The sequence below is a fragment of the Syngnathus acus genome, chromosome 15, assembly GCF_901709675.1.
Source record: "Syngnathus acus chromosome 15, fSynAcu1.2, whole genome shotgun sequence".
Classification (NCBI taxonomy): domain Eukaryota; kingdom Metazoa; phylum Chordata; class Actinopteri; order Syngnathiformes; family Syngnathidae; genus Syngnathus; species Syngnathus acus.
Window position 1 is genome coordinate 3560487 of NC_051100.1, and position 27465 is coordinate 3587951.

A 27465-nucleotide genomic window follows, 5' to 3' on the forward strand; every position below is an offset into this window, starting at 1 on the left:
AAAAAAAAACAATCTATAGACAATGATGGTGCAGGTAGATACGGAACAAGCTTTTGCATGTTTGCCGTTGTTGTAGTTTTAATCCTCCTACATGCTACTCAATGCCACATACCCACCGATACCAAGTACCGATACTTCCAATACTTCAATTTTAATTTCGCGCAGGACAAAAAAAAAAAAAAAGGGAATATTTAGATTATAATCTGCCATCACATCAACAGTACAGCGCACAGGTATTGGTGGCTGGTATTGGCAGTTTCTATAAGTACTCGATACCTTAAAATAAAGCTGCTATCTGTGGCTCTCCTTTCCCATCACAGTCACTACTGTCATGAAAGATCACTTACAAAAAGGGAAATGCTCTTATGACTTTACTACAAGGTTAGCATTCAGCTAATGATATACGCAACCAAAAATCTCACGTCATATATAGTGCGAGTTTTATTTCTCATCCTCCACTTATACAATGCATTTACGCTTTAAATACACGTGTGCGCATGTGCTGACTCACCATAACACAAACCCCAAAAGCCTTTTTCCACTCGACTCGCGAGCAGCCACGAGGCCCCCGGGGGGTTGGGGGAGTTGCCTGCCTGCATAGTTTGCGCATGTGTGTTTTTGTGTGTCTCTGGGTCAACGCGTTCATTTGCGTATACTCAACTGGCGTTCACCTTGTCCTTCACAAGGAGGGTTAGCAAATAGAGTGTTATATTTCTTAACACTGTCATCACTGGGTGGATTATAAAGTATAAGGGACAATGTATAGTTCGCTCTTTCCACCGCACCCTTCATTTGGAGCTTTTAAACTCGCCACATGTTACTCTCTCCAACAAGCAGCCTGGCTCTTGTTACGAAAAAGTAGTTTGGACATCAAATGCATTACACGCGAGCGGCTCAACAGCAACAGTCGCTAACTATCCCCAAACATCTGGCGGGCCGAAGCCTACTGGAGCCCAGCCCAGTAAAACGTGACCGTTGCCAACGGTTGTCATTAATGCCGCAGCTAATGTCAACGTGCCTCTCATTGGCTAGCGAGTGGTGACAACCGCAAGCAAACAGGAAAGCACACATTTCAGTCTAAAAATAATCCGTGTTAATCGAGCAAACACTTCCATTTCGCAAAGCAAGGAAGGTGGGGAAAGTTTATTTTTGACTTGAAAGGTTTTTTTTTTTGTGTCACTCAAGATGAAGCATTTGATTGATACCACTCAGCTTTTTCTGAATTTAGATTACGAGTTTCCTTCATCTAGCCACTAAAATATTCAAGAATGCTGTTTTTTCATGTATGCACTGAATTATTTTCTTGTTACTAAGAAATGTTATTGAACACTACTTTTCTCTCTTTTGGTTTTGCGGTTTTTTGACATGGCCAAAATGGATTAATGCCAATCCCATTCATTTCAATAGAGTAAGATGATTTGAGACGCAACTATTTAACTTTGAAATGAAGTTATTCCACCAAATTTTGTGCTATATCCAAATCACATCAAATTGACTCCAACTTACGATAAACTAAGAAGTATTTCGTTTCCTCTGCCGTTGTATTGCGCATACAGTAACATTTCACAATTTGGCTTTGGTAGTCAATCATCACAGTTCTTGTTTGTCTTTGTGTACAGTTAGTAGTTTTTCTGCCGTTGTCAAACCTGTTCGGCAAGCTGTAACACTTCCCGGTTTTATTGCAGCTCATCCGGAACTAACACGAGACAGCGTTAGCAATTTTTTGAGATACACACTCAGATTGCAGGATTGCGATCATCTCCGGATATTATCTCGATTTATCCTCGTCACCGACAGGTTACACTTCGAGCCTTATTAGCGAGCATTATAAGGCCGTACATTGACTGACTTCCAAGTCGGGCTGTTTCCTCTACTGCGCTCAGCAGAGCGCAATCATTTCCTCTGTGTGTGTTGCATATTGTTTTCCTCCTCGATGAAACGCTCAGCTGAGGCGGCCTCAGCGGAGTGTTACGCACTGACGCATGCTTGAGTTCCTCTGATGTTGTCCCGGTATGACCCTTCTTACCTCACGGATGCTTTTAAACTCACATCGTTTTTTTTGGTTTCATTGTCTCGTGCTCTCTAGTTCGTCTCTTTGTTTAGCATCCACTATGGCGAATCGTCTGCGGTGACCACAAATAACGGGATCTAACCGATCATAAAACATTTAATATCAAGAGATCACATGACTTTAGTTAAGGGAAGTTGTTTTCTCGAGAGAGGATGTCACAGTCATGTGAGAGCGAGGAATGTGCTGCGTAACAAGCCTTCGGACAGAACTTTTGGACACTGATTCACACTCCAAAGTAACGATGGCTTTAACCGATTAATCGAGTTATTTTTCTAGTTGGGCTTCAGGCGCCACCACTTGTCACTCCGATGTAGTTCCTTAGTGTCAAAATGCTAGCAGTTGGTGCTGAAGATCTATTTTTCTCTCTGGTGCCGTCTTGTTGGATCGTGGAATGACTCGGCGAGTAATTTCCCAGTGAACAGGTCAATTTATAAGGAGTCAGCACAGGAACACCGTGATACTATTCCTGTTTGTTTACAAAACACTTGAGTCCAAATCAACTCTGAGCCTTCATTTTCCCGACAACGGACCGAGGAAACCGTCTTCTCATCTCGTCTAATTCTTGAGTCCATCCTCAGTTCTGTCAGTAGCACCGGGGTGGTGCCTTAGGGGTTAATCTCTCCCAGTCACAGAGTTGTTGTCCTCAGCGCCAGATCCAGCGTGTGCGCGCCGTCCATTCCACAGCTTGCCTCCGATCCCTGCGCATAGTGCTCGAGTGAAAAGCCCACATAGGGGATCCTTTGTTTAGGAGAGTCTAGGCATGGAAGATAATTTACAAACCGCTAAGGTCCTCACGCTATTGGCTGATGAGCCCCCTGTCTGCCCCTCGGGAAAGGCATCTCGTGTGTGTGTGTGTTTGTGTGTGTGTGTGTGTGTGTGTAACCTTCAGCTGTGGCAGTGTCTGGCTACCACAGTCACCCTTGTCATGTCATCCAGAAGCTTGCCCAGTGCTCTGTTACTGTCGCTTGTCTTTTGAAGCAAAGCAAGATGGCCACCAATACCTTCTAGTGTGTGAGGAAAGGGTGGGGGGTGGGGGGTGATGCTGAAAACAGAGGGGCTTCCTCCCAGGGCGGATAAGGTTAAAAAAAAAACTGGCTGTGTGTGTGTGACTTAGTGGTCTAGCTGCAGTGAAGCTCATCCCTTGGATTTAGCTGATTGGAGTGCTTTATTTGGAAGCTGGTTTTGATTCAGGCTGAGGATCTTGAGGGTGTTTGGCTTGTCGTTTCCAGGTGGGTTTAAAGGACCTCGTACCAGCCGGTGCTTTGTTTGGAGGAATCTTTTTTTTTGTCCAGCGTCATTTTGCGTTACTTTCAAGAGAGCCGTTGTACTCGTGCACCTGCTGTTTTTCTGACGAGCAAAGCATGTTTTGTAATCCTGTCAGGCTACACTTACGGTAATACTATTCGGCCCTCTTCTTCTCACCCACGCGGTCGCTTTAAAGTTTCATCATTGTCTGTTTTAAAAAAAATAAATAAATAAGAATCACTCCGGCAGGAAACGCTCTCGAGTGAATGAAGAAAAAAGTCTCACGTGCGGAAAGAAGAGAAACCGCTACTACCTCAACTCTCAGCCAGGAAAGGGGAACATGCTTTCTTTAGCGTAGAATAAAATCAACTCTCACATGCCGTGATGCGTGTATGTTTGCGAGTAGAAGCGGAGAAGCACTTCAGACCTCCCTGGAGACGTGTCGCCCGGAGAGACAGGTTTGTTAGGATTCAAGTGTCTGTGACACCGCTGTTGCTAGGGTTGGTCTCTAAGAGTGCGTGAAGCTTTCGCTCCAAAACTACTCAAGTGTTTAGTGAACAGTAAACGCTTGGACGAGCAGAGGAGTTTTCCAAAGGACAGCAAAGAGCTACAGTCATTCTATTATTCTGACCCGGTTGTTCTACTAGTGAGGACAAAGAGCATACTAAGATGGATAGCAATGATATTAAATGGCTTCACCTTCCTTACATGTGACTGGAGGCGACCCGAGGCAGACACAAAGACAGCATCCCCCAAGTGACCCGCCGGTTAAATACGAGTCTGCATTTCACATCCTGAAATAAGAAAGCTTTTCATTCTTTTTTTTTTTTTTTTTTTAATTGCAAGGCCAAATGGAGAAGAATAAAAAGCAGAGGCTGCTTTTTGATGTGAGCTTTGAATGTCGGACACAAAGATGCATAGCGTACAGAGAGGCCAACGCGTGCGTCTGGTGCAGGGTTGGAAGACGGCCAGCGGTGCTTTGTCATTGAAAGCAGTTTTTTGTGACAGGCGGACTCCCCCCCGCCACACACACACACATACACACACGTCCACCCCTAAATACCCCTTCCATTAACTAAGCACTATCCTGTGTGTTGCCCATTTTCCCTCATCCGCTTCCAAAGGTTATCACAGGATTACAGTTGCATCAGCTGCTAGAGGGAACACATATTTAAACATAAAAATAATAATAAAGATGTTTAAAAAGTCTCATCTTCAATATTGAATAGGGCTAAATTCAAATGAAAAGTGAACAATAAGTTTAGCTTGATTTTCCGGTGCCTGTTTCACAGCTCAGCAGAACCCAAATAAGAAGCTAAAGTTTCCTTTTCATTCTTTAATTCAGGAAACTACAACAGAATAAATGTGCATCATCTATCACTAGATGAACACACTGACATAAAAGCATCAATTTAGCATGATAAATAAGATGCGAAAGCCCTGCTAGCTTAATGCTAATAAAGTCTATGTTAAATTAAATCAGAATGCTAACCATAGCTTAGCAAATGCATTAATTAATGTAACTAAACATTCTTTAATGCATCATATGATACCTGAATGTATAAAAAAACACTCCCCGCCAAATGTTTTCAGCCATATTGCAAAGAACAAAAAAAAAATCTGTATAATTAGCTTCCCTGCTATCTGTCACTTTGTGACTTCCTGTTCTCGGAACACGGACTTCCTGTTAGCTAAACAAGTGACCGCAAATCCAAACACACCAAATTAACACGACTTATTACAAATCCCTTTATTAAACTAAAACTACAAACAGAACATAATGCAGGTTTATTCATTTATTTATTTAACTTATGTTAAACCTGTATGACCTTTTCAACGGGCTCATGTGAAGTCCATGTTGTGAGTACGTCGGTGTACAATACATATCCTGGAATACAGTCAACGTTGAATGCTTATAGTCAACTCTCTCAGCTTGGGTTCCTGCTTTTCATGCCCTTTTCCTCAAGGAATAAAATGAGTCCAAATACATGCTATTTTCCCAGCCTCGCTCAAACACGGGGACTTTTTATTTTTCCCACTCCACTGAGCTCTTCCTCTCTTTAAACTCGGACCCATTGTTGTCCAGTCCAGGATGTCGTTGCGCTTTTGATGCAGCTCAGCACTTGTGTCTTTGTCATATTTGAGGATAGCCTTGCATATTTTGCAAGTCTGGTCTCATTTACTGAAATATTTCCACCACTTGAGGCACCACTTTGAGTATACCGCACCAAGCCACTACCCGTTGTTTCAGAGAGGCGTCTGTCTTGTTATTGCCAAAACAAGGACTGTAGGAAAGCCCTCGAAAAGTGACTCCTTTAACCAAAGAATAATGATAATAATGGCAAAAGAGGGCCTTTTGCATTGCTTACTTGCATCGTGAATACTTAACAGCCGCAACAGTTTAATGTCTGGTCAGTTGACTCATTGTGGTCTGGTGATACCGATGATCATGCTGGATGAGTCTGTTAGACACTGATAGAGTTTGTGAGGCGTTTCTTCCATGTGAAATGAGAGAAACTATGCTATCCTGTCAGATCTCATGTTGTTTCACACACTAAAACAAAACTTCAAATCCATTTTTCAGCACATTTTCCAAATTGAAAATAAATGGACTATTTTAATCCGTAGTAAAGTACGACTGAAAGAGTTCCGTGATATTCGAATAGACTGAGCAACATATCAGATGGCAGGGGCGTGTGTCGTTTGTTCAAATAAAGATCTCGTCTGACTTCAAACAGATGCAAATTTGGATTTTGTATTCCTCATACTTTCACCTGCTCACTGCAAACCCACATTCGCTCCACTCTCATTATTGAGTCTTTGTCTGGCGCCTCCATTGAAACCTTGAACGTGAGTGTTTGATTGACTCATGTTGTTTGCCGCAATATTTTCAAGCATCTTGACGGTGGAGGTGGCAGATGCCCTCGCCACGCTGAGAGGGAGGTGCGTTCTGTTTTTGAGTGATGCTGAGTAACGCATACCACCGCACCACGTTGAGTCATCACTTTCTTATTTTCTCCTTCTGTAGCAGGTGGTTCCACAAAGTGGGTCGTTCAATGGCAAAGGGGAGGCACAGATGGATGTCACCCACACGGCGGCAGAGGAGGACGAGGAGGAGGAAGGCCATATACGACATACAAAAACTCCTCCCGGCACACTTCGCCGCAACCTGGACCTCGGCGGACGCCCGGCACTTATTCAGCGAGAGCTCGGGTTGCAGCTGAGCAACATTGCACTTCACCAACAACATGTACGCTCTTCTGTGAATTTCCACAACGGAATTTCGGGAAACCCAACTAAACCTAACGGTGCTAATGTGACCGGTGGGGGTCACGCTGATCTGAAGTCATATCACAGGGCTAAGATGGCCTTAGAGCCTCAACGGAGCGTAATCGCCAGTATCCCCTCTCAAAACGGACCCAAGACTCCCGACACGTCGGCCCCATTGAAGAGGATCAAACTGGAAGAGGATGAAGAAGCAATCGGCGCGCATTTTAGCGACAAAGATGATGTCTGCGAAGACCCGTTGTCCACGTTAGCGGCGGTGGTTTGTCTGTCCGTCACGGAGAGACGAGGGCTACAGGAGAAACTCTTCAGCTCACGTCCTTCCGCTCTTCGGTCCATCAAAACCGAACCGCCGGATTTGCATTTCATCAAGGAAGAGTCCGAGGACTTGAGGAATGACTTTTGTCACTCTCGGGGGAGCCTACCGAGGACTCCCCAGACGATCAAAAGTGAACCGCCTTCAAATGACCTGTTACCAAGCGTTCAGTCTTTGGCAGAGAAGAGGAATCTTAGTTTTGACCAGGCTATCGCCATTGAGGCCTTAACTCAACTGGCAGCTATACCTCAGCACACCCCGATGTTTATTAAAACCGAACGAAAGTGTGAACCTTCTGCAGTCGCCTTGCAAGAAACCTCAACGCAAGAAGCCAAACCCACAGCAGAAATCCGCTACAACAAAGTTTCGGTCATCAGCTCACCGGTTCACCAGACGTCGGTGATACGCCCACCCGTGGCCAGACACGGTAACGTCATCCAACGGTGCCAGGGCACGAGGCCGACCGAACGGGGCAACGGAGCACCCTGCAGGAGGCCGTACCAAACCTTCGGTTCTCGTGTTATCAAGTCAGAATACGACAACTCGGATCCGAGCAGCGTAAAACTGGGTAAAGACCACGAGCGTCACTTTTGGGAGGACCGCGAGAGACCCAAGATGATGAGGAACCGAGACGAGGAGGAGGTGGCCGCCCAATTGGCCAACTTGGCTTTCATCATCCAGTCCCGTCAGAGCCAGCTGCCCGGGGCCAATCACGTAAAGGGGACTCCCGTGTCAGCGATCAGATACAACTACCACTCACAGTTATCCCCTGGTCAGAAAAAGACCCCCGTAAAGAAAGCTAAAACAACCCCTTCAAAACCCAGGAAGAAGAAGAGTAACGAGGGACCACAGGAAGGAATCAACCGCCGGACCCCTCTCTCAAAACGCATGGCAAATGGAGATGCGGCTCATCGAAGCAGAGGAAAGAAAACTCCTCTGCCTGGCAAATCCGGTCCCCCTCATAGGAGGAATCTGTTCCTTCCTCAGGCCCAGATTGACCTGAAGAGATACCTGGCTGAAGCCCAGGAGGAAGCAAAGCAACTCGACCGTCACAGTACTCAGACTCACCACTACAGGACCAACCAGAGCCCGGACCCAGAGAACCAGCTTTTGTCATTTGTGCACAACCCACTCCACCAACACAATCCTGCCGCAGGACCGGGGCAGGAGAGGTGTTTGTCAACTCAGGTAGCGCAGCCCCGCGAAGGGCTGCCGTACGGTGCTGATCCCAGGGTGACGCACCTCGGCCACGCCGCCGACCCTGGTCCCGCCGACAGCCTCTTTGGTGCTCGACAGTCTCCGCCTCCAAGCCAGCAAAGCTACTACAAGCTGGAGAGGTCGGGGCCTGTCACCGTCTTATCTACATCTGCCGACGGAGACGCGGGCCACTCGGCGGAGTCGACTCCATCCAAGCACAGCGTCAACTGCTTCCTGGAGTCGCCCATGGCTTTTCTGGACACCCCGACAAAGAATCTGCTCAACACGCCCTCCAAAAAGCTATCTGACCTTCCTTGCTGTCAATGTGTGGGTGAGTTGATGCTAGCAGAGAGTTGAACCTTTAGCTTCTGCATTCTTGGCGCACTTCAAAAGAAGTAACTCAGTTCTGGGGTTGAATCCTGACTCTGGCTCACTTCTACTGAATTGTTTTTATGTTGATTCAGTTTTCTCATACACAACCCTTCCCCCCCACAGACCAAATCATTGAAAAGGAAGAAGGTCCTTACTACACTCACCTTGGCGCAGGACCCAGTGTTCCAGCAGTGAGGGAACTGATGGAGACCAGGTAGACTACCACCACTTGCTACTACTATTGAAGAGCCATTTTAGCATTTAGCAAAGTACTCAATAGTTCGATTTTGACTCTAAGTCCCAATTACTACTACACTATTTGTACTTAGACAATCCATGGGAATTGAGCATTAATATAAGTTTTTAGTCAGTGTGCAAGTTTTCATTCATAATTCAATGCATTAGTAGCATGTTGAATAAATCCTGAAAGCCATTTAAGAATTTATTAATCACTAGTTTCATTTATAATTCATCACATGAGTAGGATATCAAATACATCCTCCAACAACTCGCTATATTACTACTACTGCTGTTGCAAGTACTACTACTACTACTAGTAGTACTACTACTACCGCTGTGATCATTGTTATTATTTAGCTGGATTTCTGCGGGGTGTCTTCACCACCAAACATGCTGAGCGTGTCAAGTACGGGCTTGGTGGAATGCGGCAAGGTCACCGCCAAGGAGTCTGCCATTAAGAGGAAGCACGCTTAGCATGTGCACCTCACACACACATATATAAATATCTATATTTAGATATACGCACACACACAGACAACATGTTGAGACAGGACAAGTGCGATGTAACCGACTGTGTAAAACAGCAGCCTTCATTAGTTTGGGGGTGTCAGCCAAGTTTTCATTTCCATCATGTCGTCGTTACGGTTGCCCTCAGTGGGACGGCTTATGGCAAACAGCCAAACCACATTATTGCATAAGCTGAGCTGCAGTGAGTTTGTTTTCAGAGGTCACACCACATAGTGTCTTTTCTTTTCATTTTATTATCAACATTCTTATGACTGGTTCTGAATAGAAATCAAAGCGCTTAGGTGTCCCTAATGGAATGTCTCTTGTATATTTTTGCGTCACAGATATGGCGCCAAGGGAAACGCAGTCCGGTTGGAAGTTGTTGTCTACACTGGAAAAGAAGGAAAAAGCTCCCAGGGATGCCCAATTGCAAAATGGGTAAGTGACAACCACTTGTAAAGATACATTTATATGTCCTCAGATATACAAATATGTCCTCTGACGTCATAATAACGAGAGTCGTGTTTGATCGATCATGTGACAGGTGGTCCGGCGAGGCAGCGAGGAGGAGAAGCTGTTGTGTTTAGTGCGGCAGAGGCCGGGGCACTACTGCGACACCGCCGTGCTGGTCATCCTCATCCTGGCCTGGGAGGGAATCCCGAGGGCGGTGGCGGACCACCTCTACCAGGAGCTCACAGATACCCTCTTCAAATACGGCTCGCCCACCAGCCGACGCTGCGCCCTTAATGAAGAGTAAGCGCTGATGCCTCCGTAACCACGTAGGATTTTAGTTCTCAATACCCTTTGTTTCCCCCTTCCGCAGTCGGACCTGCGCCTGTCAGGGGTTGGACCCGGATACCTGCGGGGCATCCTTCTCCTTCGGCTGCTCGTGGAGTATGTACTTCAACGGCTGCAAGTTCGCCCGTAGCAAAGTGCCACGCAAATTTCGCTTGCTTGGTGACTACCCGGAGCAGGTAAAGGGATCATCATCATCACCAAAATGATCAGGATTTTTCAACCCAAAAATATGACAGAGCTGTTTGACTCAATTTTGGACAAGTAAAACCTAGGAAAAAAAAAATACTTTTGATTTCTCATCTTTATGACTTTTAGGAGGAGAAGGTAGAGAAAAACCTTCAGAGTCTCGCCACTGACCTTGCACCACTGTACAAGTGCCTCGCTCCTGAAGCCTTCCAGAACCAGGTAAGAAACACGAAAGCTCAATATATACTCTTCATTAACCCTCGGAGTAGACAGTTATTCCATCTTCTTTGTCATCACCACAAATCGCAAGTGTTCCCACATCTCTTCTTTAGGTGGAGCAAGAGGAGAAGGGTGACTCTTGTCGGCTCGGCTGGAGGAATGGACGTCCTTTTTCGGGAGTCACGGCTTGTGTGGACTTCTGCGCCCACGCTCACAAGGACAACCACAACATGAATAACGGCAGCACTGTGGTAAGATGATTACTTTGTACCACGCAGGAGCAATCTCCACTCCATACTAGGCTGAAACTTTAAAAAAAAAAAAAAATGTCAGTCCGTGATACAGCTTATTATTTCGCTTGGTGACGTTTGGTTTCTTTTTTATTCAGGTTTGCACTTTAACAAAAGAAGATAACCGCGCGGTTCGGAATATACCGGAAGACGAGCAGCTCCACGTTCTCCCGCTCTACAAGATCACCGACAGAGACGAGTTTGGTCGCGTCGAAGGGCAATGGGCCAAGATCCAAACCGGTGCCCTTCAGGTTCTGTCATCTTTCCCGAGAGAGGTAAGCAGAGAGCGAATCCTCTCGTGGCCGTGGTACCGATAATGGAACGAAACGTGAATCGGATCCTTCTTTTTCTCCGCTCCTTGTCAGGTGCGTCTGCTAGCTGAGCCGGTGAAGTCAGCTCGCAAGATGAGGCAAGAAGCTCGTTTGAAAGCTCAAGCCGAGAAGCTGGAGAAGAAGCTCGGCTTGAGCCCACTCACTCCCACTAAAGTCAAGCGAGAAACCCCCACCAAAGGTGGTGAGTCCAGTCGCAATCCAGCACCGTGCATTATGGGATGCCGATACAAACTCTGTCCCCCTTTAAGAACAAAATACGAAATTTCAGATGTTAACATTATCCTCCTGGCCTGCAGGCGATTCCCGATGACAGTGAGGCAGGTCCTAGTCAGTCAAGTGATGATCTACCAGAAGTCAGACGCAGTAGAAAAGGACTGCATGAGGAAGGAAGCAGGGACAGAACAAGGAGAGAGAGAGAGGAGGTGACACTGAGAGAGGAAGATGACATGACAGCAAACGCAGAGAGAAGAAGAGAGAAGCTAACGCTTTGCAAGACCTTTGCTAGCACAGTCGCCTCTGCTAACATGGCCGTTGGTCTATTTATCTACACGATGTTCTCTCCGTTAAATCCGAGGTCCACCGTATTTAGAAACAAATCACCCAAAAAATGATTTCACATGGTTTTGAAATTCTTTTTTCTGTTTTCACAACAGAGCAACATGCCCTTTACAACAAAGCATCGCCTCGTCCCGCCAACGTGGACCGGTGCCAGGCCAGCACTTACAGTCCAAGCACCAGCAACTACCACCAACAGAGGGACCTCATGTCACCCAACCACCACCAGCCCGGCTTCCCGTTCGGACCAAACCGCTCGGTCCCGCCGTATCAGAGCACCGGCGACGCGGTGAACGGCTACCCCGCCGGCTTCCCTCGTACTTTTAAAAGTGAGCCTGGCGAGATGCTCTCCCCTCCGCGGAGACCCTCGACTAGCGGGAGCGCCCCTCCGTCTTCCTCCTTCTCCCCTCAACTTACCTCTGAGGGTCTCTACAGCAGGCTGAACGGACTCCACGGCTTTGAGGAGGAAGTGAAGCAGGAGGAGGTGTGGTCGGACAGCGAGCACAACTTCCTGGACCACGACATCGGCGGCGTGGCGGTGGCGCCCTCGCATGGCTCCATCCTCATCGAGTGCGCGCGGCGGGAGCTGCACGCCACCACGCCCATCCTCAAACCCGACCGCCGCCACCCCACGCGCATCTCCCTGGTCTTCTACCAGCACAAGTCCCTCAACGAGCCGGGCCACGGGATGGCCATGTGGGACGCCAAGATGGCCAAGAGGGAGCGGGAGAGGGAGGAGGAGGAGGAAGATGAAAGACTGAGGATGGAGGAAGGCGGGAGCGGGTTAGGAGGGGAGACAAAGGAGGGGGCGGGGTTAGACGGGCAGGATGCGTGGAAGACCAGGGACATCCCCACGCGGCAAACGTGGACACTACCGAGAGACGGGGTCATCACCGTGTCCCCTTACGCCCTCACACAAGTGACAGGTCCTTACAACAGCTGGACTTAGGCAACACACACACACGCGCACACACACACACACACACACACTGTGCTTATTTATGCCTTACCTCAATCAACTTGAGACTGCTTGTCATTTATTTTCTACCTGGTTTTAATCACGCTCTACAAAAAGCCGCTTGAGTATTTATTATACATCCTTAATTTTAAGACGAATGTTTTTTTTTCTTGTGCTCACTCGTAAGACAAGCACGGTAGCAGAATGACTGTGTCTCGATAGATTTTTTTTTTATTATTCCTATTCGTGCCACTAGTACTACCTGAAGCTTGTTATCGAATATGAAAAATCTTCCACAGCTTTCCATATTAAAAGAGAACGGATGTGCACAGGTTCACCACACTAAAGCCGTTAGTATGCCAAAGTTGTCAAACGAGCGTGCAGAAATTTGTTCTACGAGTGTTCTGAAGTCGTACCCGTTTTCTGGTAGGGGGAAAAAAAATGACACAGTCATTATAGGATATCGAATAAATACTCAACCGGCTCGCTTTGTGCTCCCTCGTCTTCCTCTGATCTTTTTTCCCCATTTAACTGTGAGTTTTATGTTTATAAAAGAGATGGTGCTTTGAAGCATTTTTAAGTTTTTTTTTTCCAACTGCTTTTATATATACAGTATACATACAATATATATGTATACACATGATAAAGAACAAAAAAAGGTGATTATTTATTTCTGATCATTTCTATTTAATTCCTGGTGTTAAGCCTGTTTACTGCAAGATAACCTGTTGCTTCAGAATCAGAATGACGGTGGTACCTTGCTTTTGTTTCGAGTTCAGTGCCATTCTCACTGTGCACACGCTATACTTCACGCTTCTATTTTACTTGGGATGATCTCATGTAGCAAACTGGCTTCACGCATTTGCTCCCCTCATGAAAGAAACTGATTTGTCGTCTGGAAGGTTTCTCAGAAGCACTTTTTTTTTTCTTCCATTTTCTCTCAAGCCTCACTTGAAAAATTGTCCCAAACCTAATTATGTATGTACAGATAGGGATTTTTATATATGAATATATTTTACAGTATTCTTCCTTTTTTTTTTTAACACTTAGCATTCAGAGCAATTATGATTTTTTTTTTGTCTACAACAAAGTGCTTATCATGACTGGCACTTATTTTATGTGTTCACTTTCTTGGAAAATCGGAATTATCAGAGTTGGGATGATAGGATTTTGGAACTTTTTCTGACTCGCTGTATATTTGATTGATGCCTGTTGAAACGCCAACATGTTGCCAGTTTGTACTGTACAGTGCAAACGTATCGATTTTCACCATCTTAACCAAATTTGTTTTTTTAAATGTTGACACCATCATCCATCTAAGCAATTTCAGACAATTTCACACTTCCTTCACAGCATATGACGGAGTCTAAATAAGGCGATTTTGTTTTATTTTAAATTGTCATTTTAAGGACTCTTGATCGAATTCTGTACAAATGTCACACGGCTGGTGCTGTAATTTCTTCGTGGTGCTCATAGGACAAGTTAGTTCACTGACTCAACTTGGTTTTATACAATATGGATGGTGCTCTTTTTAAAATGAAAAAAAAAAATGTATTGGAGTCTCTACAAATGTAGTTTTAATGCTGTTGCAACACACACTTGATCATGATGTATTTTTAAAGTTAGATAAAAATCATAGTCCAGTTCCAATGTCTTCCGGAACAACAAACACACAATAAAATGAATGTAAGCATGTTTGAAATCAGTTGATTTACAGGAAAACCCCTTTGCAAATGAAAACACGTTTTGATTTATTTTATCAGTCACAATATGACATTTTTTTCCCATCAATTACGAGCTATCACCAGCATTAAAAAAACTTGGGGGGAAAAACTTTTTACTTGTTAATATTCTGTGTAAATACGTATGTGAACTATATTGTTTTTACTGTACTGTGTGTAGACGTTGGATGCTCTTGCTTATTTTGCAACAGAATTACTGTATGTGGCAAAAAAAGATTATATCCATTTTAGACTTGAGAAGAGACTACATTTTGCATTTCTTTTATGGATGTCTGATCTTTTGGGGGATTGTGAAATAAAGTCATATTTATATTTTTGACTCAATCATATTCTGTTCATGGTTTGTCATATTTTTAGACTACTGTACAATCTAGGCTGGGCTTGTATTTCATTTTTTGGGCTTCTTATTTATTCCCATAACACAATGCAGTGCTTGAAGTACTACATTGACATTTGACTCACTGCAGTGGAATTTAGACTTTGTTCTCATCATGTGTAAGGATGAGTCACTCACTTCATTTGATGCAGTGTGACTCCAGAACCAATGATGCTATTTGATTTCCCTTTCAAAGAGATCATCATTGCCATATAAAGCTAGATCATAAGATATTTGAAATAATTTGAACTATGACTACATTTATTACATACATGATTCTAATACAACCAAAAATAGAAATATATTTCTGTTTTTTAAACAAAAACATAGCAGAATTGGACACCAGGTTATGTATTGAGTTTTATGATTTATATTTTGAAAAATAAGTGTGACGAGGCCGTCGTCATACGCTTGTGTCGGCTTCCGTAGGCGAGTGGCAACGATATAATGATGTGGAGTATTTGATGGAGTATTGACCGTATATCTATTAGTATGCGTGAGAATTTACCTGCAACATGACTTTTTACCGATAAATAAGGCAAGTGGGTTTGTCATATAATTTTAGTTCCTGCTGGCGCAAACGATGTTTGGGCAGTACCGGCTTCCGTCGGCGAGTTGATACGGTGTGACGCAGCGGCCTTAACGGGTAGATCATTTCAACTTTCAAGATGGCGACATCGGAACCGGTAAGTAGAGCAAGACCTAACTGAGAAAATCCACTGGTTTGCCCCGCAAAGAAGGTGCAGCCTCTCTGTGTTTGACCAATATGTATTTTCGGAGCTGATTATTGGATCAGCATCGAGTATTTTTTTTTAAAAATGTCCTTGTGCTTTTGTTCTCAAGGGGCGTCTCTAGGCGTGGGTAGCTGTTAGCAGCACTTAGCATCCGGCCACTGGCTCACTTTGTCGGCTGGGAGGGAGGTTGGGCTGCCTGGATGTCGCACCATTCAAACTCAATTCACGGACTTGTTGGGTTAAAGTTAAAGAACCTAAAAGGCTTACTTGTTATAACTGATAATGGTTGTATGTTTTACGGCAATTTCAGTAAGGTTGCAATGAACGTCGTCTTGAATCGCTAATTAAATGGTGACACGTGTGTGTATATGTAGGCTTGAAGCTAGGCTAACGTAATGCTAGCACGTCAAATAACTACATCATTAACAACAAATACGGCAGCAACGTTTACAGTGGTGCTTTTTGCAACGTACCACACGAGTGTTGTGGTGCTTTGAATCCACTAGAAGTTCATTCTGGCAGCTCTCCGGTGGAGTTTTTTAGATCGAGAACTCAAATTTCATCAGTTTCGATTCCGCTGAATTCTGGTACCAGGAATACTAGTCTATCCAACCCCCAACATATCTTAAAAAAAAGGAACAAAAAAAAAAAAAAACTTTCATTATTCTTTGAATCCTTAGTGACCACGATGGTTCGCACACATAAGATGCATCAAAACCTGTATTTAATCAGATGATAAAAAACAATTGAGAAAGAGGTCTGTTTTGCAAAGGTTCTCCTGGCCAAGAAAGCGGACCACGATTGACATCATAGAGATGTTTTTTTTTCTATTTTGTCTCATTACAGAAAGAACCCCAAACTGAAGAGCCGCAACCTGCAACCGACAGCCAAGTCGCAAACCAGGAACAGTACATCAAACACCCCTTGCAAAACAAGTGAGAATGAAAACAGCATGTGCTTGTGAAAAGAACGTGATTTCTGTACTTGTGGAGACCTAAAAGACCCATTTGGCTTTTTAACAGTGTGGTTCTCTTTGTTTTCTTTTAACTTCATGGTTCTGGTTCCATAATGTAGCACTTTAGAACCGTATAGTTTACATATATATAAAGTGATTGGATTCATGCATGGTTGTGAATGGTTCTTTAGCCAAGTGGCTTCTGGACCATTACGCTTTTTGCTGGTGTTGTCACGGTGGACAATGAGCATGTGAACGCCCAGTAAACAAACAGACGTATGTATACCCTCTCGGTTTTTACGGCTTGGCCGTAACAGGATGGTGCAGCGGGTGGGGATAAATGTAGCGAGGGGAGTCACAGAGTTCAGCCGATGGCCCCACTTTGCCCCCCACCGCCGGCCCCGCCCACTCTCCAAACAAATGAAAGAATCACCTCAGTGGCTGTAAACAAAGGCTGCACTTGTGCTGCCCCTTTCCCTCTTCCCTGGCATTCATCCGCAGTCTGACCGTATTGTCGTCTTGCGCTCCGTCCCGTTTATTGCTCTTATCCGCTGCCGACGGAGCTTGGGAACAAGACCGGCAAATGTCAACGATGGGCGAGTGACAAGCAAACGTGTCCGCCCCATTAGTGACTTCATTAATCCATTCAAAAGTTATTTGCCGTGGCCGTGTGAAAGCTGACTGTTTGTTGTTGTTTCCTCTGGTTTCAGATGGGCCCTGTGGTATTTCAAAAATGACAAAAGCAAAAGCTGGACGGAGAACTTGCGTCTCATTTCCAAGTTTGACACAGTGGAAGACTTCTGGGCGTGAGTATTCTTTTCTTGTCCACTCAGATTTTCATCACTGCCCTCCCTGGAATTGAACACTACATTTTCCCACACTAGAATGTGTTTTTTCCCCATTTTTAAAACTTTTTTTTTTTTTTTTTTTAATGGCTCAACAATTTTGGAACCTAATTTAGTTGTGATATGTATTTTTCAGCAAGTTAATTTGCATTACAATAAACTATTGGAATTATTTGACATTGTTTTTGTCAGGCTTCTAGAAAGATGAAAGGAATTGAAGCATGAAGGGGAAAAAAAAAAAGTCCTCGCTTGGTCAATTTCATTCTGGGGGGTTCCATCAGAGGACTTTTCTTTCTGAACCTTTTGGTTTTTCTTTTATCAGATTGTACAACCACATACAGCAACCCAGCAAGCTTGTCTTTGGCTGTGATTATGCCCTCTTCAAGGTAATACCTCCAAGCTCACAAATACGCTGCCTGTGACAGCCATGATGACACACACGCGTGCGCTTGTGTGACGTTCCAGGATGGCATCAAGCCCATGTGGGAGGACGACCGCAACAAACTGGGAGGGCGGTGGCTCATGACCCTCAATAAAGTCCAGCGGCACAACGACCTCGATCGCTACTGGTTGGAGACGGTGAGAGTGCGCACAGAGAAATGTGGAAAGAGTGAAGTGCTGCCACCATCTAGCGGTGCGGTGCTAAGTGACATTTTGCTCACGACGACTGTCAAGTCCATGTGCCGATGTTGGTGTAGCGTGCGTTTCTGACAGCGTGTGTGTGCTTTCGCAGCTCCTCTGTTTGGTGGGCGAGTCGTTCGACGAGGCGAGCGATGACGTGTGCGGAGCCGTGGTCAACGTCAGGCACAAAGCGGACAAAATAGCAATCTGGACCAGCAACTGCCAAAACAGGGACGCCATCATGACGATAGGGTGAGTGAGCTCGTCGCTTTGCCTCGTTTGCACTCGCACGTGCATCTCGGTCGAGGTTATTACAGAGGTTGGGAAATTCTTTATTTTTAGAAACCATGCTGCTCAAACTGGGAGTTTTCTCCACTTTTCGTTGGAATTTTAAAACGGCGTCAACTAAATTGTCTGAGATAAAAAGAAAAAAAAATCTTTAACCAGAGGTGGGCATTCCGTCAGTCCATTTGCAGACAAATGAAAAATAACAAAGTCAAGAATAGTCAAGCACGACAAACGTATACATGAGCCAAGGGGTCAGAAATGACCTTTGAATACGAGACATTTTACATTTTTGTAGGTTATGTTTTGAATTTCAAATTTTATTTTTGGAAAAAGTCGGGTTAAGTAGGAGGTTGTAAAATCGTATTTCAGAATTTATTTGCCGACCCCCAAAAGACTGAAGAAGACCTCAAAGATAAAGCCTTGATAGTCACTGCAAGTTGGTTTCCGCAAGAATTTTCGAGTCGCATTGAGCCACCACGATTGTACCTTTTTAGCTACAATGCGTCGTGGGATTCTGGTCAAGGTAAGTCAAATTTTAAAATAAAACGTGACTGAATGGCAACATTTTGTAAATTGCCCACCTCTGCCTTTAACATGCTTAACATTTTTTGCAAAGCTATTTAAATAAACTAGCAAGAAAGGTACTTCATGTTAAGTGTTGGCGTTTGTATTTTTTAAGATTCCACCAGAGGGCGCCAAAGTAGTATTTTAACTCCCTTCCAAAACTGAAAATCTTGTACAGGCCAGAATTATCTTTGTTTTTTTTACTACTTGTGTACCATGTGAAATTTTAGATGCTAGTAGGTGCATTTTAATAACTCAGTAATTGCAGAACAAAGTGAGCGGAAGCTGTTGCCTTATTTGTCTCTGTCTTTGTCAGGCAAACTTACAAGGAACTTCTGAGCATCCCCAGCAAAGCCATGCTGGGCTACCAGTCACACGACGACACGTCCAGCAAGAGCGGCTCCACCACCAAGAACATGTACTCTGTTTGAAAGGTCCTCACTGTCGCCACAACAACTGGCTGCGTTTAGATTTTAACGCTTGCTAGCGCAAATCATCATCATTAACGTTATGAGTTGGAGTCAACTACTATAGTGTTGTTCCCGTTCACAGAGAAAACAAACGCACCACTGCTTCATTTCAGCGTGTTCTGGTTTAGAGCCAGGCAAAAATAATGTACATTTTTGTTACGGGGGGGGGTGCACTTGGAATAGTTTGAAGGGAAGTTATAACTTCATTTCTTCTCTCAAGCGTTACACAAGTAGCTAACACACTATCTTGAAGAATCTACAATATGGTCAAAGTTTATTAAAAAAAAAGAAAAGAAATTAAAAAAAAAAAAAAAAAAAAAAGCATAGCCATGCTCCCCAGTGGTTTGGATTTGTGGATGGCCACTTATTGTTTCAGCTATGCTGGAATTGTGGATTATTGCTTGTTTGTTTTTGCTCTTTGTTTCTGCCCCTTTTGCCCTCTTCATTTATTTATAATGTATGCCATGCATTTGAGGTCGAATGACTTTTTTTTTTTTTTTTAAGATTTTGTTTAGGGTGAAAATGTGGACTACTGCATTCTTAGATGACATTTTTTACAGTGTATCATACAGTAAAGATGCTGACCCAACTTTTTTTTTTTTTTTGCGTGTGCTTTTCACTGTTCTCTTGCTAACAAATTGTAGATAATGACACACTCGCTCTTGATGCAACTTTAAAAGATGATAATCATTGTGAAATGATTTGTTTTCCTTTGCATAATGTATCTTTACCTGTTCCCCCCAGGGTGTATATTACCTTCTTTCAAGTAAAGATTAAGTGCTTTGCATTTGAATCACATGTTGCCCCGTGTTATCTTTGCAGTACAAGCTGACCTCAAAAGTTTGTTTTGACATTGGTTTATTTAATCTTAGCTGTCTTGAAAATTGCTTTCACCCAATCTACTTCTCCGTTGCTCAGATAACATTCGAGGTCTTAAACCGTTCCGCACAGACAATTATTTTCCTTCGTCTTTAGTCACAGTTCTGTAAATGGAGTGTTTTCATACAGGTGAAAGATCCAGAGCTACTTTCAAGTGAGTAGACGACTCAGTCTGAAATGCCATCATTGTCATAGAACTAGGAAAACCAGTTTTTATGTCAAAACCAAAAAGCAGGCAGAGTGAAGGTGACATCCAAATTAGTGTCAGCGTCTGAGCAACAGTCCTGGTCTTCACAGCGGTGCCTTGAGATAGGAGTTGAATTCATTCGGAAACTATCACATATCTCAGCGTCACTGCTAATTGAAATGAATGGGAATGTCATGTAATGTGTGATAAATAACACCCTGTAATGTTTTACAAAGTAAAACATACAATAGAAAAAAATATATAAAATTCACTTTAACTCAATGACATTGCGCTACTCCATCTAGTGGAGACATGACTGAGACTAGTAACGGCGCTTGTGATGGAGGTTTTTGCTCACAAGACTAGGCACATTGGAATTTTTTCATGTCACTATACGCTCAATCGACAACGTTACTCTTGAAAAAAAGCGTTGTCGGTCACTCCCAAGGCACCGCTGTACACATCAGGGTTTAGAACAAAAGCTGTTTAGTTTCAGCACATGAATGTCATCTCCCGTTGTTGGCCACACCTTGATGAGCGAGTTAGGTGACGACATCCACCCAGAATGGTCTTTGAAACATTCTAGCAATCTAACTCAACAGGTTTTCTTTTTCTAGCAATTTGACTCAAGATTTTTTTTCTCTGTAGGCAGCCAAGGTTCTAAAGGCATAAACGTAACATGAGACATCTTCACAGTATAAGATCTGACATTGATAAATATGAATATCTACAGTCAGTCATTCTTAAGTCTTCAAATATTTATCGTCCTGGTAACCTGTTCTCCGGCTGTACCCGGGCAGTCTTAAGTGTATGTCAGGCCATTATAAAGGGCCTCTCCTCCTCGCGTTGGCTGTAGAGATTGGACAGCATGTAGGAGGAGAAGAAACTGAATTCCACCATGAAGCTGAGCTCAAACAGCTCCAAGTTAGCACTGAGGATCCACTCGAAAACAGCAGACAGGTGCACGTAGTGGTAGTCGTGGTGGGCAAAGCAAAAAGCATCTGAGGGGGGGTTAAGGGTTTACAAGATTTAGGCTCGGAATTCAAGGGAAAACACAATATTGCCAAATGTATAAAAAAAAAAAAATCTATATCAAAACCCACAAATTTGGTTTCTTCGTATTTTAAAAATAGAACTTCACAATGTTACAAGAATGTAAAATGTTATAGAAAAATTGTTATAGAAAAATAAATAAAATATAAATGTCATTTTCTTCATTCGACAAAAACTTCATAATCCTACAAAATATAAACTGTATAGTTTCAGTTCTCACCGTCACATTGGGTTTGTCAAACAATTATGCAGCATTTTAAAGAGAGCACAGTGAGTTGGTTGTAGCCAGGCCCACTTTGTCAATAGGATGAAGCTATCGCAGATCTGAGTTAGTCAGTCCTCACACATCCTGTTCCAACACTCGCGTGAGTGCTTCCCAACATTTTGTTCCAACTCCTAAAAATGTTTACCTCTCCAAGTATAAACTTCATGAAACTATATCAGCGTAATAAGACAGGCCCTAAAAAGTATATTTCATATTAAAATGTTCGCAATTTGAACATCCAATTCAGTGATACTTTTGCATACCACTAGAGGGAGTCCTCACAGTACACTTAAAAAAAAAGGATACAGCAAATAGTGAGGATGGTCTGTTGCAACGTGGACACGACGCGTAGCGGGTAGAGGACATTCTCGTATCCCGTCAGCAGGCATCTATTGGTCAGTGCGGTCAGTAGGAACATGTAGCAGCAGATGCACAAGAAGCTTAGTCCAGCCCCTGCATGGTGCAGTAGCGTCAGGTACCCAGGCTGAAGGAGGAAGGCCGGTAGAAAAAACAATGTGTTAATGAAAGCGGTAAATTTCTGTAAAAACACACATGGGGCTTATTACTGTGTTATTACATTGTTATACAAACACTATATTAGCACAGGATCTTCATAACTACAATATGATGCCACTTCGTAAGCCCCTGGAGGTTTTTTTAGACATTCTCCATCACATTTATTGAATCGATGTACATTTTAAATTGTCTTTGTATGTGAAAATAAACAAAATAAATAAATAAAATAAATGATATAAGTAATTTGCCTTACCACATAAAAAGATTGCAGAGTTTGATTACTCCCCTGTTATTATGGAATTAGTTTGAATAGTATATTCTGATCAATCTGGGTATCATATAACAGTATACTTTACTAAACGTGGCATGAATAACCAATATGTTCACAAGCACATTGTTGGGCAATTTGTCATCATAGTCATCAAAGAAATATGATGGGACAGTAAGGCACATTGTCAACACCCTGCTAACTGGGAAATGGTTTTATAAAATATTTGTACGGTACTGTATTTCCTGATTGTCCACTTTGATTTTTTTTTTTTACCCCACAAAACAAGCCTGGGTACATAGTTCAGGAATAGCGTATTGTTAATCTCTTTTTCCAGCTAGCTAGCTAGCTAGCAGTGTACTCTAGAACTTACATTGCAGTTCCCGGCAGCGAATGATCCCATGGAGGCCACCACGCCAAAGGCCAGAGCAAACCTGCTCATGGTGGCATGGCTAGCATTTTTCTCCATGATGTGGGCATGGTGGAATATGCAGAAGAAGAAAACTACAAAAGAACATGGTCATATCAACACGTGTTTTTAAGGTTAGGGTTTAAAAAATCCAAACACGACACCTCATAATGACATTAGTATTTTGTTGCTTGGTTTTCTTCAGACTATTGAAGACTGTTGAACGTTGGTATAACGTAAAATGTGGACAAAGTAAAGCAACGTGAGTCCTTTTTTCTGGATGTACTGTTCTGTATACAGTATTGCATCAAGAACTTACACAGAAAGGAGCCAGCGTTGATGACCGCTGTGAAAAGTGAATTCTCCGGAGCGTAGGTCCCACTTGTGCTGCACATTTTATTCTTGGGTTAATATAAATTCATATTCAGTTCTGTTATAATAACACAGTTTGAATTACCTTATGGTGGGAACCCTACAGCAGTTGGTGGTGTGATTGGCTGTGCAGAAGTTCTCCCCCCACCTGAGAGATAACATTCCAATAAATTATTTTTGTGATTAATTGCCCCATTCCTGTCGGCAACAGTGAGGTCAAACGTACCAGTCAGTGAGCGAGCACACATGTTGATTGGAGTAGGCTAAGCCATATCTGAAAGTGAAGGAGGACACACCAGATTAATTTGAAAGACCTCAACAAAAATGAAACAAAAAATGCAATAGAAAATATAGATACAATTTATATTAAAAAAAAAGGTTGAATTTATGATAAGTGATTGTTGAATTTCATTGGATGAAAAAGGTATTAAGCAAACAAATAAAATCAAATAAAATGAGATTAATAAAAGAAAATCAGGCAAGTATACAAGAAAAATACAATACATATACATTACATTAAAAAAAGAATTTAATACCAATAAAATTAGAGATGGTTGATACCACTTTTTTTCAGACCGATACCAGTACGAGTACCACCCCGTAAAAATGGCTCTAAGAGGCACCTTGAAATAAGGTTGGTATCAGTACCCACCCATCACAACATAAAATAGACGCTGAAATGACCTATTTATCCAGATTAATAAATAACACCAAATGAAGCGAATTAAAAAAAACAAAAAAAAACAGGCAAAATTACAATGTTTCAATTTTTGTAAGAAAATGATTTGTACTTATAAAATTCTTTAAAAGTAGTGTGACTGTTCATATTTGCATCACAATTTGAAACAACAAATATAAGAAAGCAAATATTTCAAGCGTATACTTACACAGCCCAAGTTCCGACGAAGGAAGTTAGTGAGAGAGCCAAAGGAAAGAAAATCCAGAGCCACATGTCTTGGAAATGGAAGAAGAAAAAAAATGAAGTGAATATTTTCGGTGTTCCTACTGCCGACTTTATTTCTACCTACATGCTTCTTATCAAAGCTGAGATGTTACTGTGCGTTCTCTTGGGCGGGCTCGCTCTCACTGTGTGTTCGTCTCCTCCCTATCTGCCTGCCGCAACTCGTCGAGTGACAGAACAAACGTGATGTAGGACCTGGAATTCCTGTTTGTTCTTGAGGAATGACACATTGTTACTTTGTGGTTACGATAGTTATTTTTATTGATATCATTCATTTTCGGTGCTCAGTTCGTGCTGCTAAAAAGGGATCCAGGCGACTGGATGTTGGATGTTTGTTGATTTTTTTTTTTTTTTTATGTTAACGTTTGGGAGCCAGGACAGTTGTTTCATTAATTATGAAACATTATCACAGTTAACTTCCCCTATTTTCCTATGCGGAGCAGTTCTGGTAATCTTTATTTGTGGAGCAATTTTGTATTTTTTTACAAAAAAAGGCGATTTTTTTGCAGTTTAAGCAAGGAATTTATTAAACGGGGTTTGTTAAACAAGAAAAATATGACATTATTTCGAATGAACATTTGGTTTCCTTTAAACAATTTGTTTTTGTAACTCAGTAGACCAGCAAACTCTTTTCTTGTCCAGACCTCAAGCCAATCAAAACGTATTGTGTAAAGAAATAACATTTCTGATATGATAAATACTTAATATTACATAAATATACTTCCAAGCATATAGGCCACTCTTAAAACACAAATAGATAAATAATATAAATTGAAATATAATTCAACCATTCATTATCTGAACCGTGTTAACTTTTTAAAAAATATATATGTACACTATTTTAATAGATAAATACATACGCTCGCTTTCAGCTGAGTCATTTGTATTCACGATGAATCTTGAAATTTATGACATATTTTATTTTAATAAATGCACGAATCTGTCGATGGTATACTAGGTCATTGGGATCACAGCTGACGTCACCATCCTCGTCTTTCAAAACAATTAAAATGGCGGCGCACGCGAGATGGGCACTGTACCCATTGCTACGGACGGCGAGAAATACCCCTTTTATTCGGTTTGAACTTTGTGCCATCACATTGTACTATTTTATGAGCATTTTATGAGCCTGGTCTGATAAATGCGTCAACCTAAACGTGTCAGTAACGAGTATAGCTAACTCAGCGAGCTGCAATAGAATAGCATTTGTGATTGAAGCGTCTTTTCGTTTTCATTTTGTGTCGATAATGATCGCTAATGATAATAACGCCCGTGTCTTTTTTTTTTTTTAGAGTTTATTGCTATTATCGTTCAACTTAAACTGCATTTTCGCCAATCGTTGAAATTACATACAAAAGCTAACTGTTAGCAATGCATAGCAAAACTAACAAGACCGTTTCATCGTGTTTCTTAGTATTAATGAGTATTGGTCATTTACTTGAAGGTTTCCAGAAAGGACTAGAATTCTTTACCACACCCACTTTCGCAGGACAACCCCTTCTGAAATCACACACGTCCAAAGTGAGAATTTGTTGATTGAGTCTCTTGACTACTGGCGAACATTTTCCTCACTTTAAGATTAACTCTTGCTTTTTTTTCTTCCCCCAGTACGACAGGTTTCCATCCAGACTCAAGACACCCCAAACCCGAGAAGCATGAAGTTTCTCCCAGATAAGCCAGTTTTAGGAAGCGGGACACTGGATTTTCCCTCTCAGAGCTCAACGCAGTGTTCATCTTTAGCCAGGTTTGGATTCTGTATCTTTTTCCAGCTTTATCTTGCTGTCGTTGTGCCATTTCCGAATTGATTGAGTAAACAATAACATGACAACAACATCCGTGTCGTTTCCAGAGAGCTCTTTGAAATCGAAGGAGTGAAAAGTGTGTTCTTTGGGCCAGACTTCATCACCGTCACTAAAGTAAGGCATTAGATCAGTTACATCAATGGACAAACATTGATTGTATTTAATTAATCAAATATGGTGTGCACTAATGAATTGACAACATCAATAACCCTTTGCTGTTCTCAACAGGTAGACGAGGACTTGGAGTGGACAGACATCAAGCGCAATGCTCTGGAGACCATGGCCAAATTCTTTGAGAGTGGCGACCCTATCACGACGGGAGACGTCCATCCAGAAAGTAGTAAGTATAGAAGAAGTGATTAGCTGAGCTGATTTATATGTGGACTTTGCTACCCGTAGGTGTCTCTGAAGATGATGATGAGGTGGTGTTGATGATTAAGGAGCTTCTTGACACCAGAATCAGGTAATGAGCTCAGATGAGGAAATTATATCTATGATAAATGTATGCTGGTACACTGAAACATATGTTTGACTCCTAAATTGCTCTAATTAAGTTCATAGCATTTTTCCACATTTGGAAATGAAGATTAATTAATTCCAGGTTAGCCAAAATTGTGCTTTACTTTACAGCTTAAGCAAAATTGCACTAATTTTAACACTCATACAAGGCTAGCTTTTAACTGGACTAATATTTCTGCGTTTCTCTTCTCATCCACGCAGACCGACAGTGCAAGAGGACGGCGGTGACGTGATCTTCAAGGGCTTTGTGGATGGCATTGTGCATCTGAAGCTAGTGGGTTCCTGCACGGGGTGCCCCAGCTCCACAGTGACCCTCAAGAACGGCATTCAGAACATGATGCAGTTCTACATTCCCGAAGTAAAGGCAGTAGAGCAGGTGACGATTGGTTCAATCTGTTTCTCGTTGGGTTATAACATGCTGTTTGTTCATTATGTGCTGATCTTTTATTCCAATGCAGGTGGAAGACGAAGTGGACGAAGTCAACGCAAAGGTCTTCTCAGACCTGGAACGCAAATTACAAGAGTAAACGTAAAGTTAATTGACAAATTAATTGATGAACTCTGCATACCAAAAAAAAGTAGGAGAGGAACTAAGGAGCGCTGTTGCTGTGCCTGCTAGTTAAAATAATCGTTTTCACCTTCACAGAAATGTCAAGCTAAAGAAGCTAACGTGCTGTGAAAACACTTTTTTTTTTGCATATTGCAACCATACAAAATGGTAAATTTTGTGAACTTGTGTCTGTGACGGCTGCAAATGTTTGTTTGTATTTATTTTCTCTGTTTGAAATACTGTATTTTTGAAAGTTTTTTCCCGTTAGTGTAATTCAGAAGGAAGATGATGTGATTCCTGCTTTATAAATGAAACAGATTATCTATTTGGAAATGATTATTAAAGAAGTGGAAGTAGGAGCGTTCAAACTAAAAAAAACACATTTAACTGTATTGTAATATGTCGTATCCACTGCATCACAATAAAGTTCACAAATACTGGATACTGACTCAAATTATATTCATTGTAACGCCCCCCCCCCATACCTTTTTACTGTAACCCAGGGTCTACTGCCCTCA

The 27465-nt window shown here is 42.5% G+C and overlaps 4 protein-coding genes across 4 annotated transcripts; 3 read left to right on the forward strand and 1 right to left on the reverse strand.

Annotated features, from left to right (window-relative positions):
• The first annotated feature begins 1329 nt into the window (after positions 1-1329).
• On the forward strand, positions 1330-14637 carry tet1 (tet methylcytosine dioxygenase 1). The gene is made up of 11 exons (XM_037271286.1): positions 1330-3300; positions 6345-8445; positions 8610-8700; positions 9578-9671; positions 9778-9986; positions 10057-10207; positions 10347-10436; positions 10550-10687; positions 10825-11001; positions 11092-11239; positions 11712-14637. Exons 2-11 carry the CDS (start codon positions 6393-6395, stop codon positions 12560-12562), a joined length of 4002 nt encoding a protein of 1333 aa, XP_037127181.1. The 5' UTR covers positions 1330-3300; positions 6345-6392; the 3' UTR covers positions 12563-14637.
• Positions 14638-15260: 623 nt separating this feature from the next.
• Positions 15261-19464, forward strand: eif4e1c (eukaryotic translation initiation factor 4E family member 1c). The gene is made up of 7 exons (XM_037272360.1): positions 15261-15375; positions 16270-16358; positions 17089-17184; positions 17546-17609; positions 17689-17802; positions 17957-18096; positions 19013-19464. The coding sequence occupies exons 1-7, from the start codon at positions 15358-15360 to the stop codon at positions 19125-19127; spliced, it is 636 nt and encodes a 211-aa protein (XP_037128255.1). The 5' UTR covers positions 15261-15357; the 3' UTR covers positions 19128-19464.
• A 546-nt stretch (positions 19465-20010) lies between these two features.
• Positions 20011-24257, reverse strand: si:dkey-228d14.5 (uncharacterized protein LOC796266 homolog). Its single transcript, XM_037272358.1, has 8 exons — positions 24144-24257; positions 24003-24069; positions 23342-23389; positions 23201-23263; positions 23063-23130; positions 22708-22838; positions 21857-22034; positions 20011-21233 (listed from the first exon to the last, which is right to left on the reverse strand). The coding sequence occupies exons 2-8, from the start codon at positions 24065-24067 to the stop codon at positions 21046-21048; spliced, it is 741 nt and encodes a 246-aa protein (XP_037128253.1). The 5' UTR covers positions 24068-24069; positions 24144-24257; the 3' UTR covers positions 20011-21045.
• A 797-nt stretch (positions 24258-25054) lies between these two features.
• zgc:110319 (uncharacterized protein LOC796111 homolog) lies at positions 25055-27389 on the forward strand. Its single transcript, XM_037272357.1, has 8 exons — positions 25055-25154; positions 25521-25597; positions 25685-25820; positions 25926-25992; positions 26107-26218; positions 26278-26341; positions 26599-26773; positions 26856-27389. Exons 1-8 carry the CDS (start codon positions 25087-25089, stop codon positions 26922-26924), a joined length of 768 nt encoding a protein of 255 aa, XP_037128252.1. The 5' UTR covers positions 25055-25086; the 3' UTR covers positions 26925-27389.
• Positions 27390-27465: the final 76 nt, after the last annotated feature.

Bases quoted from the DNA above. Each gene is read 5' to 3' on its own strand.
- tet1 (XM_037271286.1), top strand. From the start codon at position 6,393: ATGGATGTCACCCACACGGCGGCAGAGGAGGACGAGGAGGAGGAAGGC. The intron at 8,446-8,609 runs GTGAGTTGATGC...TCCCCCCCACAG, and splicing joins TCCTTGCTGTCAATGTGTGG to ACCAAATCATTGAAAAGGAA. The intron at 8,701-9,577 runs GTAGACTACCAC...TTTGCGTCACAG, and splicing joins AGGGAACTGATGGAGACCAG to ATATGGCGCCAAGGGAAACG.
- eif4e1c (XM_037272360.1), top strand. The intron at 17,803-17,956 runs GTGAGAGTGCGC...GTGCTTTCGCAG, and splicing joins ATCGCTACTGGTTGGAGACG to CTCCTCTGTTTGGTGGGCGA. The intron at 18,097-19,012 runs GTGAGTGAGCTC...TGTCTTTGTCAG, and splicing joins GACGCCATCATGACGATAGG to GCAAACTTACAAGGAACTTC.
- si:dkey-228d14.5 (XM_037272358.1), bottom strand. From the start codon at position 24,067: ATGTGGCTCTGGATTTTCTTTCCTTTGGCTCTCTCACTAACTTCCTTC. The intron at 22,839-23,062 runs GTAAGTTCTTGA...GTTCTTTTGTAG, and splicing joins CAACGCTGGCTCCTTTCTGT to TTTTCTTCTTCTGCATATTC. The intron at 22,035-22,707 runs GTAAGTTCTAGA...TTCCTCCTTCAG, and splicing joins TCGCTGCCGGGAACTGCAAT to CCTGGGTACCTGACGCTACT.
- zgc:110319 (XM_037272357.1), top strand. From the start codon at position 25,087: ATGGCGGCGCACGCGAGATGGGCACTGTACCCATTGCTACGGACGGCG. The intron at 25,821-25,925 runs GTTTGGATTCTG...TGTCGTTTCCAG, and splicing joins CAGTGTTCATCTTTAGCCAG to AGAGCTCTTTGAAATCGAAG. The intron at 26,774-26,855 runs GTGACGATTGGT...ATTCCAATGCAG, and splicing joins AAGTAAAGGCAGTAGAGCAG to GTGGAAGACGAAGTGGACGA.